This window comes from Somniosus microcephalus, chromosome 7 (assembly GCF_052327205.1).
Source record: "Somniosus microcephalus isolate GS21.2 chromosome 7, FLI_Smic_1.0, whole genome shotgun sequence".
Classification (NCBI taxonomy): domain Eukaryota; kingdom Metazoa; phylum Chordata; class Chondrichthyes; order Squaliformes; family Somniosidae; genus Somniosus; species Somniosus microcephalus.
The window spans coordinates 262,994,831-263,008,153 of NC_140993.1; the positions used below are offsets into that span (position 1 = coordinate 262,994,831).

Sequence of the window (13,323 nt, forward strand, 5' to 3'; positions counted from 1 at the left end):
ATGTGAACAAAAGCTTAGTCAAAAAAGTAGGTATTAAGGAACGATTTAAATGGAGGAGAAGTCTAACGAGGGAATTTTAGATTAATAATATGGTAGACATTCTGAAACAGTGGCAGGCATATTTGTACAGGCAGAAGAAGCATCAGTTACCCACCTGTAAACCATTATGCGCTGCCCTTGCCATCAAGATTGAACCAGCACTGCTTTGAACTAGTCACAATCCTTTTCCAGGTTCAGTTAACTGCCTGCTGGTTTACTAGTGGGCCCTGACTGTTTCTACAGACCTAGTGGTGCTGTTGTTTTAGTAATATTAGGTCTGGAAAAAAAGTGACAGGGAACATCAGCTTCACCAACAGCAAGTCCCTCTCAACAGAGCCAAATGAATCCATAAAGTTTCCACTCTGGCCTGCCAGATAGTCCCCTGCACGTAAAACGGACAGACTCCGATTACAGAATTGTCACTACTTTAGATAGTTTTTAAAAAGCGGCAGCAATTAATACTTCTGTGATTTTGATTGAAGAGGAAATGCAATTGAAGTCAATTTAGTATGCTTTAGATCTAATTAAAAGGGTAATTTTGGTCATTATAAAGCAGGTTTTTAAAATCAGTAATATCAGAATAAAATTAAACAGAAATATGATTAGAAACTAGAGAAGCAAATACTGTGATAACAATGGATTTTTTTTTTAATGTGGGAACTCTACATTGAAGGAATTACTTCAAAGATCTCCAAATGTTGGTGGCAAACTGAATCTATGGCCTGGATATTAGCAAGTGCGGGTTACACAGGCGAGGGGACGGCGTTTCGGACGGGAAACCCGGAAGGCCAGGTTTCCCCGCATGCGGTGGAGTTTGGCCCTGACAGATTCCCCGCCTGGAAATCAACTAGATCGATGGGCTTGGCTTCCAGTGGGGCGGGGAGCACTCCGGAGCAGGCCGCAGGACCAGGCAAGTCCGATCCCCAACCCTGGGGGGTGATGTCTGATCCCCGACCCCGGGGGCCTTTGCAAGGGGTGGTCTGATGGTGGGGGTGCTTTGGGGGGCCAGGTGAAGCACTCCTGCTCCTCCTGGCCCACAGGCCGTGCTGTAAAGGCACACAGGAAACTCTTTTTTTATCCGGCACCGACGGGACCGGCGTGGTGCCGGTTTATCAAAAAGTCCGGGTTACAGAGAGGTATAGTAAAAGGTACGAGAGCTCCGTACACAGCAACAAATCCAGGCTTCCCTGTTGCTTAGCAACAGGTGCTGGAACCCCAGTTACACAGCCACAGATCCAGGAACGGCCACTAATATGAAGTAAAACTTACCTGAACCTACTCCTGCATTTTGCCAGTTAACAGAGATTTCCGGTTATTTAGGTGCCGGTAAATCGAGAGTTTCCTGTACCTTCTCCCTGAAGCGGTCCTCGCCTCACTTCGGAAGTGGCTGGGTTGAAGGCGGGTTGGGGTTCAGATTTTTAAAATGTTAACATCTGACCCGAACCCAATCCACCCGTTTTTGTGCGCTAAAATTCCCCTCTATGAATCGGATACAGGTGCACGTACAAGCTAGGAAGATTAGAGTGTAATGAAGAGTGCGGTGCCAAAACTGAACGCAGTACTCCAGATGGGGTCTGAACAAGGCTCTGTACAACTTAAGCATCACTTTTACATTCAAACCCCCTTGGGATAAAAAACATTCCATTAGCTTTTTAAATTACTTTTTGTACCTGTGCACTTGCTTTTAGTGATTTGTGTACCCGGTCACCTGAATCCTTTTGCTCCTTCACAGCTCCTAGTCTCACACCATTTAGAAAATATTACAATTGGTATTTCTCCGATTCCCTCACACTTTCCCACATTGAACTCCATCTGCCACAATGTTACCCACTCACTTAGTCTGTCTATGTAACTTTGTACTCCCATCTACACAACTTGCTGTGCCTCCTTAGCTTCGTGTCATCTGCAAACTTGGATAAAGGAATCAAGAGTTCTTTATTCAAGTCATTATGATGAAAAGCCGAGGTCCCAATACAGATATTGTCAGGTCCCATCAATCAGCGTACATTCCCTTTATCACCGTTCTCAATCTCCTACCTCTCAACCAATTACCAACACGTGTACCTCCAATTCCATTGCACTTTTATTTTTGCCGATAATCACTTGCGCGGAACTTTACCATACGCCTTCTGGAAGTCCGTAAAGACAACATCCATAGACACTCCCCTATCCACCATGCTAGTGACCTCCTCAAAAAAAAACTGGTTTAGTCAGACATTACCTACCTTTCACAAATCCATGCTGAATCTCTTTAATGTCTGTCCCCTATGATAGATTCTAATAACTTCCCAACAGCGGATATTAAACCGACAGGTCTGTAGTTGCCTGTTTTCTCCCCTCCCTCCTTTCTTAAATAATGGAGTGACAATTGCAATTTTCCAATCAAACGACGCCATTTTTGAATCTAGAGAGCTTTGGAAAATTATGACTAATGTACCTGCAATTTGCTCAGCTATTACTTTTAAAACCCTGGAATGGAAACCATCAGGTCCTGTTAGTTTGTCTATCTTAAGTCTCATTATTTTCTCCATTAGAAAATTTTAAAATATTAAATCTGTCAAGTTCCTTTGACTTATTTTTGGGTTCTATTGTACTACTGGTATTTTGTCCTCCTCCTCCTCCACTGGGAAAATGGATATAAAATATTCATTTAACAAGTCTGTCATTTCCTTATTGTCCATTATAGTGTCACCTGCATTGGTCTTTATTAGGCCTACATTCCCCTTTACCACTCCCTTTCTCTTATAGAAAGTTCTACTGTTAGCTTTGGTATCCCTTGCAAGTTTTTTCTCTCTATATATTTTCTTTTATCACTGCTGATTACTTTCTTTGTATCCTTTGTTGCTCTTTATAGGTCTCCCAGTCTGCTAGAATTCCACTTCCCGTGTAAGCCTTTTCTTTTAGGAAGAAAGTCTTGCATTTCTATAGCGTCATTCATGACCTCCGGACGTCCCAAAGCGCTTTACAGCCAATGAAGTACTTTTCAAGTGTAGTCACTGTTGTAATATAGGAAATGCGGCAGCCTAATGCACACAGCAAGCTCCCACAAACAGCAATGTGATAATGACCAGATAATCTGTTTTTAGTGATGTTGATTTGAGGGTTAAATATTGGCCAGGACACTGGCGATAATGCCCCTGCTCTTCTTTGAAATAGTGCCATGGGATCGGTTATGTCGATCCCGAGAGTAGATGGGGCCTCGGTTTAACGTTTCATCCGAAAAATGGCACCGCCGACAGTGCAGCATTCCCTCAGTACTGCACTTGAGTGTCAACCTAGATTTTTGTGCTCAAGTCTCTGGAATGGGACTTGAACCCACAACCTTGACTCAGAGGCAAGGGTGCTACCAACTGAGCCACAGCTGATACTGTCCCAATTATACCATTATTACCACCTAAATATATACTATCCAATTTCCAGGGAGTCAACACTAAGTGTAGTCTGCAGGTGAAGTGGAGTTAGAGAGTGGGAGATAATTGGATCAGGGCGGGCAGACATAATAGTCTCAGTTTTAAAGTCAGACATTCTGTTCTTATTATTGTATTCCCATTATAAATTCCTTTGTCCACATTTACAATATAAACCGACAATGTAAACTTGTCATGCTATCATTGCACCATCCTGCCAGTGATGGCCCTGCTGCACCTTTATGAGCTGGAACACTGTTCTGTTAGTGAAGCTGATTTGTTAAAAAAAACTCATACCAAGTTAAACTGTAGACATAAATAAAAACTTTTTTTTTTTTTTTAAATAAAAGTGGCCTTCTGAAAAGCAAACAATTTGTTGCAAGTATAATGCACTTTCCTAGCACATAGAAATATATTAGGTTATTTTCTTCAGTGTAAAAATAGAGAAACAGAAGTTGTACCTTTCGCTCTTGGATATGCACCTTCCCTCTCCAGATCACCAATGGATCAATCATTTTCTCAAATTTTTCTGGGTCTACAACAGTTGCCCCCAGGTACACTGCAATTTTCTGCCAACTACAATGAGACAAATTGTGTTAGATGTCTGAACTTGGAAATAATAATCGGTAGTTTGAATTAACAATCTAAGTTTTATTATTAGTTACATAGAATTGCATACGATATACGGCACCGAAACAGGCCATTTGGCCCAACCAGTCCATGCCGGCGTTGATGCGCCACTCGAGCCTCCTCCCATCCTTCCTCATCTAACTATCAGCATAACCCTCGTGTTTATCTAGCTTCCCCTTAAACGCATCTATACTATTCGCCTCAACTACTCCTTGTGGTAGCGAGTTCCACATTCTCACCACTCTCTGGGTAAAGAAGTTTCTTCTGAATTCCCTATTTGATTTCTTGGTGACTATCTTATACTGATGGCCTCTAGTTTTGCTCTTCCCCACAAGTGGAAACACACTTGGTGTCAACAAAACCTTTCATAGTTTTAAAGACCTCTATTAGGTCACCCCTCAGCCTTCTTTTTTCAAGAGAAAAGAGACCCAGCCTGTTCATCCTTTCCTGATAGATATAACCTCGCAGTTCTGGCACCATCCTTGTAAATCTAGATACATCATCCTTGTAAACTAGTCACGCTATCATTGCACCATCCTGCCAGCGATGGCCCTACTGCACCTTTATGAGCAGGAACACTGGTCTGCTACTATCAGTGTCTCTATATCCTTTTTATCATATGGTGACCAGAACTGTACACAGTACTCCAAGTGTGGTCTAACCAAGGTCCGATATAAGTTTAGCATGACTTCTCTACTTTTCAATTCAATTCCTCCAGAAATAAACCCTAGTGTTTTGTTTTGTTATGACCTTATTGACCTATGTGGCAACTTTTAATGATTTGTGTATTTGTACTCCCAGGTACTTTGCTCCTCTACCCCATGTAGATTCTTATTTTCCAAGTAATATGTGACCTCTATTTTTCTTACCAAAATGTAGTACCTCACACTTTTATGTTGAAATTCATTTGCCAATTATATGCCAATTCTTCAATTTTATTAATGTCTTCTTGTAATTTGTTGCAGTCCTCCTCAGTGTTGACTATCCCACTCAATTTGGTGTCGTCAACAGATATTCCGATCTGGAAAAATCTGCATCCTTACCGGAGGGCTCCCGGGACGCGCACAATTCCAATGCTGGGCCTCTCCAAACTGCAAGAGCGCAGGGCCCACATATCCCAGAGGCGCAGGTAGTTTGCAGCATCACTGCAATCAGGAGGGCCATGGGGAGCCAATCACAGAAGGGAATCATACACTTGACAGGAAGACCTGTCAAGTGTATGAATGGAGGTCACCCCCAAAACATGGTAAAACTTTAAATAAATTTTTTTTTTTTTTTTTTAAATCATATTTTTAAAATGACTTGAAATTACAATAAATTAACTATTTTAAACAAAAATTTAAATTTTTGAAAAAAATAATTAAAGTTTTTTTACAGGGCTAAAAATAAACTTACCTTTTTAAAAGTATTTTTAAATGATAAATCAGTGAATTTTTAAAAAAAAAAACTTTTTTCAACTCTTATCCTGGTAAAATCAGGCCTTACACCTACTTTTACCAGGCGCACGAATTGTAAGGGTTTTCTGTGGGCGGAGGGTCTCCAAAAAGCTGAACTATCCGCCCGCAGAGGCCCTTCTCCCGGGCAGCCGGAGGATCTGTCAAGTGTTTTCTTGACAGGTCGGAAATGCCGTTTTCCAGTGCATGCACTGTGCATGCCTGAAACCGGCATTTCCGATGTCCCTACGGGTGGGTACACAGCGCGTACCCACCCATAGGGATCGGAATATCCGGCCCATTGTGTTTTTGATTCCAGTCTAATTCGTTAATATAAATTGTGAACATCAGTGGTCCCAGCACTGATCCTGTGGGACCCCACTTCCCACCTTCTGGCACACTGAATAGCTACCCTTTACCCCATCTCTGCTTTCTATCTTACAGCCAGCTACCTATTCATTCTGCTACTTGTCCCCTGACACTGCATGCTCTGACCTTATTCATTCGTCTATTATGTGGTACCTTTTTGAAGGCCCTCTGGAAATCTAGATACATTACATCTACTGCCTTACCCTTGTCTACTCTCTGTTACCTCATCAAAAAATTCAATGAGGTTGGTCAAGCAAAACTTTCCCTTCTGAAATCTATACGGACTATTCATGGTTATATTTTTGGTTTCTAGATGTTTTTCTATTATCTCTTTTAATTCTCACAGTATTGTTCTATATTCTCTTGCAGTTTGGCGAGGCCCAGCATTGGAATTGTGCGCGTCCCGGGAGCCCTCAGGTAAGGGCGCAGATTTTTCCAGATCGCAGTCCTCTGCCCGCGGGAAGCCTGCGATCGGAATATCTGGGCCAATTTCTAAATTTGAAGGTCACAATATGGTTGGCAATCCAGTTCCTGTGGCAGATGCCTGACCACACATCAGTTAGCATCCCATCCTCCTACAACATGCTTCATTTTACCACTTGCTATGTCTTTACCATTGATCCTAAAGATTCTTAGCTGCATCCTTTCACTGCTTTATCAGGAACAATAATGGTGTTTCATCTGATCATTCCTCATAGTTATGAATGAAGGTACCTATAGTCGCTGCTCAGACTGGTGTTATTTTTGGTTTGTATGAAATCAAATGTGATTTTTAAAGTTCTAACATTTCACCATTTTTCATATTACTAAATATTGCCTCTCAAACCATTTAAAGAATTTTTTTAATAAAGTGTTTGTAGATTTCTGGTACTAGGTTTTGCTCTTCAGCCAAAGTTCTTACAGTTCTAGATCCAGAACTACAAATTAAACACTGGTGTACAAGCCACGAGGTTAGTTACAAAAATAATATTTAAAATTAGATATTTGGAATAATCATAAAAGTTGTGCCATACTAAAAATAAGTTTGACCAAACTTTAAATCCTCTTTTTAACCATAAAATAGTATTACATGCCAGCAAAAAGAGCTAAAAAGAAAATATAGTGATGCAATTGTTTGCCTTTTGTACCAGTTCAATATAAACACTGAACTTGCTCAAGTTTTGAGATACTTACCACTTGCCATTCTTTGTTGCTATGGCAATTTCTGCTGAATGCCACTCCCTCAGGTGCTTAAATGCACCCACAACAGGGAGCCAGTCCTTCAGCCTGGGAATACCACTGTCAGAGACCAGCAAGATTAGATCCAATAACCCTTTGCCTATTAACAGAAAAAAAGGGAACACTTCAAAATTCAAGCTCAATCCAACTTTTAGGCCGACAACTTAAAAGTAAAGCGGAGCATAATCGCAATATTACACAGCACATTATATAGCAAAATAAATTGTGCCATTGTTTTCAGTCCCCGCCACAACCTCCGTTCCCTAACCACTGACTCCATCCCTCTCCCCAACATCTGCCCGAGGCTGAACCACACTGTTCGCAACCTTGATGTCATATTTGACCCTGAAATGAGCTTCCGACCACTTATCTACAGCATAACAAAGACCACCTACTTCCAGCTCCGTAACATCGCACGTCTCCACCCTGCCTCAGCTCATCCGCGGCTGAAACCCTCATCCATGCCTTTGTTACCTCTAGACTTGACTATTCCAACGCACTCCTGGCTGGCCTCCCACATTCCACCCTATGTAAACTTGAGGTCATCCAAAACTCAGCTGCCCGTGTCCTAACCCTCAGCTGCCCGTGTCCTAACCCGCACCAAGTCCCGTTTGCCCATCACCCCTGTGCTCGTTGACCTACATTGGCTCCCGGTTAAGCAGCGCCTCGATTTCAAAATTCTTATCCTTGTTTTCAAATCCCTCCGTGGCCTCACCCCTTCCTATCTCTGTAATCTCCTTCAGCCCCAAAACCCCCCTGAGATATCTGCGCTCCTCCAATTCTGCCCTCTTGAGCATCCCTGATTATAATCGCTCAACCTTTGGTGGCCGTGCCTTCTGTTGCCTAGGCCCCAAGCTCTGGAATTCCCTCCCTAAACCTCTCTACCTCCTTTAAGACGCTCCTTAAAACCTACCTCTTTGACCAAGCTTTTGGTCACCTGCCCTAATTTATCCTTGTGGATCGGTGTCAAATTTGTCATCTTAAAATACTCCTGTGGAGCGCCTTGGGACGTTTTACTATAAATACAAAGTGTTGTTGCTGCTAAACCTTTATAAATCACTGGTTAGCCCTCAGCAGGAGGATTGTGTCTAATTTTGCCCACCACACCTTAGGAAGGATGTCAAGACGGTGGAGAGGGTGCAGAAGAGATTTACTAGAATCGTACCAGGGATGCGGGACTTTCATGTGGAGAGACTAGCGAAGCTGGGATTGCTCTCCTTAGAGCAGAGATGGTTAAGAGGAGATTTAATAGAGGTGTTCAAAATTATGAAAGATTTTGATAAAGTAAATAAGAAACTGCTTCCACTGGCAGGAGGGTCGATAACCAGAGGATACAGATTTAAGGTGATTGACAAAAGCACCAGAGGTGAGATGAGGAGAAATTTTGTTTACGCAGCAAGTTATTATGACCTGGAATACACGGCCTGAAAGAGTGGTGGAAGGAGATTTAATAGTTACTTTCAAAATGGAATTGGATATATACTTGAAAATAAACATTTGCAGGGCTATAGGAAAAGAGCAGGGGGAGCGGGACTAATTGGACAGCTCTTTCTAAGAGCCGGCACAGGCATGATGGGCTGAATGGCCTCCTTCCATGCTGTAAAATTCTATGATCCAGTACCGAACAACCAGTACCAGTCAGGAACAAGCCTGCAACCCTCTGCTCTGTGGTGCTGCAACATGCCACTCATCTTTGCTATTCTTAAATTTCACTATCTAGTCAGGCAGTATGGTCCATCCACAAGTATTTCAATAAACAGCATCTTCCTGCTTGATGACCTCCAAAAACTTTTAATGTTATCAGATAAAACAACCCTGTCAGATAGGTTCTCCACCCTCTCAGAAAAATACTGGCAAATTTAACTCAAAACTGGTGTTCAGCATTGTCTGCTAGGAGTTACGCAGCACTTTAGGTGTTAGATCTCCCTATCCCTGCACCCCCCCCCCCCCCAAAAAAGAACATCTCAACTATATACAAAAGCAAAGGACGAAAGGTCATCAACCCAAAAGGTTAACTCTGTTTCTCTCTCCACAGAGGCTGCCTGACCTGCTGAGAATTTCCAGCATTTTCTGTTTTTATCTCAACCATATAGTTCTGTTTAACTCACACTACACAAAAATACATGGTACAGTATTAACTATATAGGATTGAAAAGTAACTTGATTGAAATGCAGTGCATATTGTGCACTAACAATTCATGTCAAGTCCAGTTTGCTTTAAAGAATTGTATCAGAAAAAGGAGCACATTGTAAAAGATACTGACAAATGATAGCAATGTGCCTATCATTATTACAATTAATTGTGATATTGAAACATCTCACTGTTACAAAACAAGGGCTCCGATAGAAATGATGCTGACGATTACCAGGAGGAGGTAGTTTATCTGCAAGTTGATGTAGACCCTCTGCAGCCTCCTCAAATAACCTAGAAAAGAAATTACGTTGATAGATATGTTTCACATTTTCAAATATTTACATCACCGTTATTCCCTCAATGTGCACAAAAACAATAAACATTTACCAAAAAAAAATCAGTAATATATAACTTAGCAGTTCGAAACGCCACTTCTTTTTGGTCTGATCAGCACAATTAAAAGATACATTTGTATTGAAGAGGGTGCAGGAACCTAGTGGTTATGGCCGAGGCCTCGTAACTCAGAGATCCCAAGTTCAAATCTCACCACGGCGTGTTGTGAAACGGAATTCACAAAATCTGGCAACCAGATCAATAACCACGAAAGCTGTCGGGTTGTCAAAAACGTGCCATCTCCTCAAGCAGTCTGAGCTACAGCCCACACTACGTGGCTAACTCAATGCCCTCAGGGGCATTATCTTCATTAATTATCCATAATTAATAATCTAGAACAGTCCAACAGGAAGGAACAGAGTTTCCATAACTGCAGGAAAATTGGTGCTTTCTGAAAAAGAAATCCAATACATTTGGCGCAGGTTTAGTGTTCTTTTTACAGGCTTTGTTTTGTTCACTCTCTGTCTCCCTATTTTTCTTTGTTTGTTTCTTGCTTTGTCTTTCTTTTTCATTTCTTTTGCTATCTTTCATTTTCACATTTTTTTCTATTCTATCGATTACCAGTATTACTTAGTTTCCCCTCCACAATATCAGCCACCAGTCGCTGTATCGCTACTAAAACCACTGAAACCCTCATCCATGTTTTTGTCACCTCTAGACTCGACTACCCCAATGCCCTCCTTAATGGCCACCCATTCTTCACCCTCCATAAATTCCAACTTGTCCAAAATCCAACTTCCCGTATCCTGTCCTGCACTCGTTCCAGGACTTGAGTGCATAATGTAGGCTGACACTTCAGTGCGGTACTGAGGGAGTGCTGTACTGCCTTCTTTCAGGTGAGATGTTAAACCGAGGCTCATCTCTTGCAAACAGCACGAGTGTAACTTCAACCCACAGTTGGGTGTTATGATAGGAGACTTGGTGGACTCGAAGGATTAACCACAATGGGCTAATCTTTTTTTAATGTTCCAACTACTTGAGCAAATATACACAACATTCAGAATATTTAGAACCTATTTTTGTTTACGCTAAAATATTGTACAATGCTTACTCAGACAGGGGCGTAGACTCTTTCACATCACTGTCCTCTTCCTCACAACCATTTATGCTATTCAGGCATTCTTGTATTAATGTTGGTATAGGTTCCTCACAGTCACTGTCTTGTGTACTGGAACTAATTTCTTCCCACTCTGGACTACAGAACTAGAAAGAAAACAATAATAGGATAGTAATCAGAAGGTACATCTAACAGATGATGATATCGACTTGTCATTTAATTTCTCCTGCCTTCTACCCTATCACAGACCTTCCCTTTAGCTTTTTCCACCCCTTCCCCCTGCCCTTGTACTTGCGTAAAACCGGTTACATCGCTAACTTTTTCCAGTTATAATGAAAGGTCATCAACCTGAAACGTTAATTTTGTTTCGCTCTCCACAGATGCTGCCTGACCTGCTGAGTGTTTCCAGCATTTTGTTTTTATTTCAGATTTCCAGCATCCGCAGTATTTTGCTTTTGTATACAGGAAACTCTTTTTTATCCGGCACCGACGGGACCGGCGTGGTGCCGGTTTATCAAAAAGTCCGGATTACAGAGAGGTATAGTTAAAAGGTACGAGAGCCCCGTACACAGCAACAAATCCAGGCTTCCTTGTTGCTTAGCAACAAGTGCAGGAACCCGATTACACAGCCACAGCTCCAGGAACGGCCACTAATATGAAGTAAAACTTACCTGAACCTACTCCTGAATTTTGCCGGTTAACAGAGATTTCCGGTTATTTTAAGTGCCGGTAAATCAAGAGTTTCCTGTATATCGACTGACATGAATCAACTGAGTGGCCTGCGGGTGGCGCTGCCAAGGGAGAGTATAAATACTCGGGCACGGGCCCAGCTTGCGCAGGGCATTCTTAACAGGAACTAGTGAAGGACACAACTAGACCTCCATGTTGTAAAACAGTTGATTAAAGCTTTAACGCTTAGACCAACTGCCTAATAGTTTTCTAACGTCATTGACTTTATGGCTTTGGTGTGGGGTTTTTTAAAACTTGACTTGAATTTTTCTCAGTTCTCATGCAGAGGTCTATACCCAAAACACTAACTTTTTCCTCCCTTTTAAAGATCCTGATCAACCTGCTGTATATTTCTAATTGGTTCCACTTATCTTCATTTTTTTCTTCAGTTTTAACTTTGGTCTTTAGTCAACAAAAACCTAAGAATTGATGTATCGAGAAAAAGTCAGTTAAAAAGTTGATTTCACCTGGTGAATAAGAACTGCAGGAACCCGATTCTCCTCAGGCTGTGTACTTCTCAAGATCACAATCCATCTATCACTATTGCATCCCAATTTCCAATCTGGAACTATCCAATAACATTGTTTCATGCTATAAGAATCATCACATTCTCAACATCAACAGTGCTCATTTATAATTACTGTTGTTCGAATTGGCTAAGCAGTTTCGTGCAGCACGGTGGCATAGTGGTTAGCACTGTTGCCTCACAGCGCCAGGGACCCGGGTTCGAATCCGGCCTCAGGTGACTGTCTGTGTGGAGTTTGCACGTTCTCCCCGTGTTTGCGTGGGTTTCCTCCGGGTGCTCCGGTTTCCTCCCACAGTCCAAAGATGTGGTTAGGTTGATTGGCTATGATAAATTGACCCTTAGTGTTAGGGGGATTAAATACGTGGGGTTACGGGGATAGGGTGGGCTATGTGTTGGTATAGGGGTTACGGGGATCGGGTGGGATGTGTGTCGGTGCAGGCTTGATGGGCCGAAATGGCCTCTATCTGCACTGTGGGGTTTCTGTGATTTCTGTGATTCATTTTCCCCCCCGGCTGTAGTTTTCGTTTTGCTGATAGTTTTGTGACCTTAACTTTGAGCTGTCATACACTTACGGGTTTTACTTCCCGCTCTCCTCACCTGTGAAAAGCCATGGATTGCCTGAATTGCGAAGAACCATTTTTGTGGTGCCGGAACACCAGTTATTGAACAGCCTGCAACAGATTAAACAGATGTAACTAACACCAGGTTTCAACAGAGATTTTAAATACTAATCCATTGCAAGAGCTGACTGAAAATTAGAATAATGAAGCTGCAGCACCTCAAAATTAATATTGGCCCAGAAATTCAGGTCTCCACGGGTGAGTACGCACGGGGTACTCACCCGTAAGCCCAATGGAAGTGCCGGTTTCCTGCATGCACTGCGCATGCGCGGGAAACCGGCACGTCCGTTCCCCTGAAAGGGGTTCAGAGTTCGAACGCGTGCGGAGAGGCTGCGCGTGCGCATCGAACGTCGGGTTTTTCTTTTTTAAAAACAGGTTTTCCCGGGATGGTAAGTCTCCAGGAGTTACACATATAAAAAGCAGTCGCAAGGCCTGCTTTTTACAAGGTAAGTGGTGAATTAATTAAAATTAAAACATTTTTTCCACAGGTTTATTATTTTTTAATACTTTAAAGAAAGGTAAGTTTATTTTTAGCCCCGTTAGAAAATAAAATTATTTTTTTCAAACATTTAAATTATTGTTTAAAAGTTCTTTCATGTAATTTATAGTTTATTTAAAAAAATGTGACTAAAAAAAATGTATTTGAAGATTTAGTGATGTTTTGGGGCTTGTAGTATTTATAAGTCTGACAGCACTTCCTGTCAAACTTATGAATGAAGCATTCCCTGCTGCAATTGGCTCCCCATGGCCCACGTGATCCCAGGGGAT

The 13,323-nt window shown here is 41.9% G+C and overlaps 2 protein-coding genes across 4 annotated transcripts in view; one reads left to right on the forward strand and one right to left on the reverse strand.

The window, feature by feature from the left end:
- The window catches only part of mtbp (MDM2 binding protein), a 104,232-nt gene that overhangs the window by 75,833 nt on the left and 15,076 nt on the right, over nucleotides 1–13,323 (reverse strand). For all 3 annotated transcript variants that reach the window (XM_085993687.1, XM_085993686.1, XM_085993685.1), the window contains exons 3-7: nucleotides 12,533–12,606; nucleotides 10,675–10,826; nucleotides 9,463–9,521; nucleotides 7,052–7,196; nucleotides 3,908–4,022 (exon numbers count right to left, since the gene is read on the reverse strand). In XM_085993687.1, the coding sequence (XP_085849813.1) occupies nucleotides 3,908–4,022; nucleotides 7,052–7,196; nucleotides 9,463–9,521; nucleotides 10,675–10,826; nucleotides 12,533–12,606 (545 nt within the window). The remainder of the gene's footprint in view (nucleotides 1–3,907; nucleotides 4,023–7,051; nucleotides 7,197–9,462; nucleotides 9,522–10,674; nucleotides 10,827–12,532; nucleotides 12,607–13,323) is intronic.
- mrpl13 (mitochondrial ribosomal protein L13) overlaps nucleotides 1–13,323 on the forward strand; it is a 178,281-nt gene that overhangs the window by 54,448 nt on the left and 110,510 nt on the right. The window contains exon 2 of the mRNA XM_085993689.1: nucleotides 6,248–6,295. The gene's annotated coding sequence lies outside the window, so the exon portion shown is untranslated. The remainder of the gene's footprint in view (nucleotides 1–6,247; nucleotides 6,296–13,323) is intronic.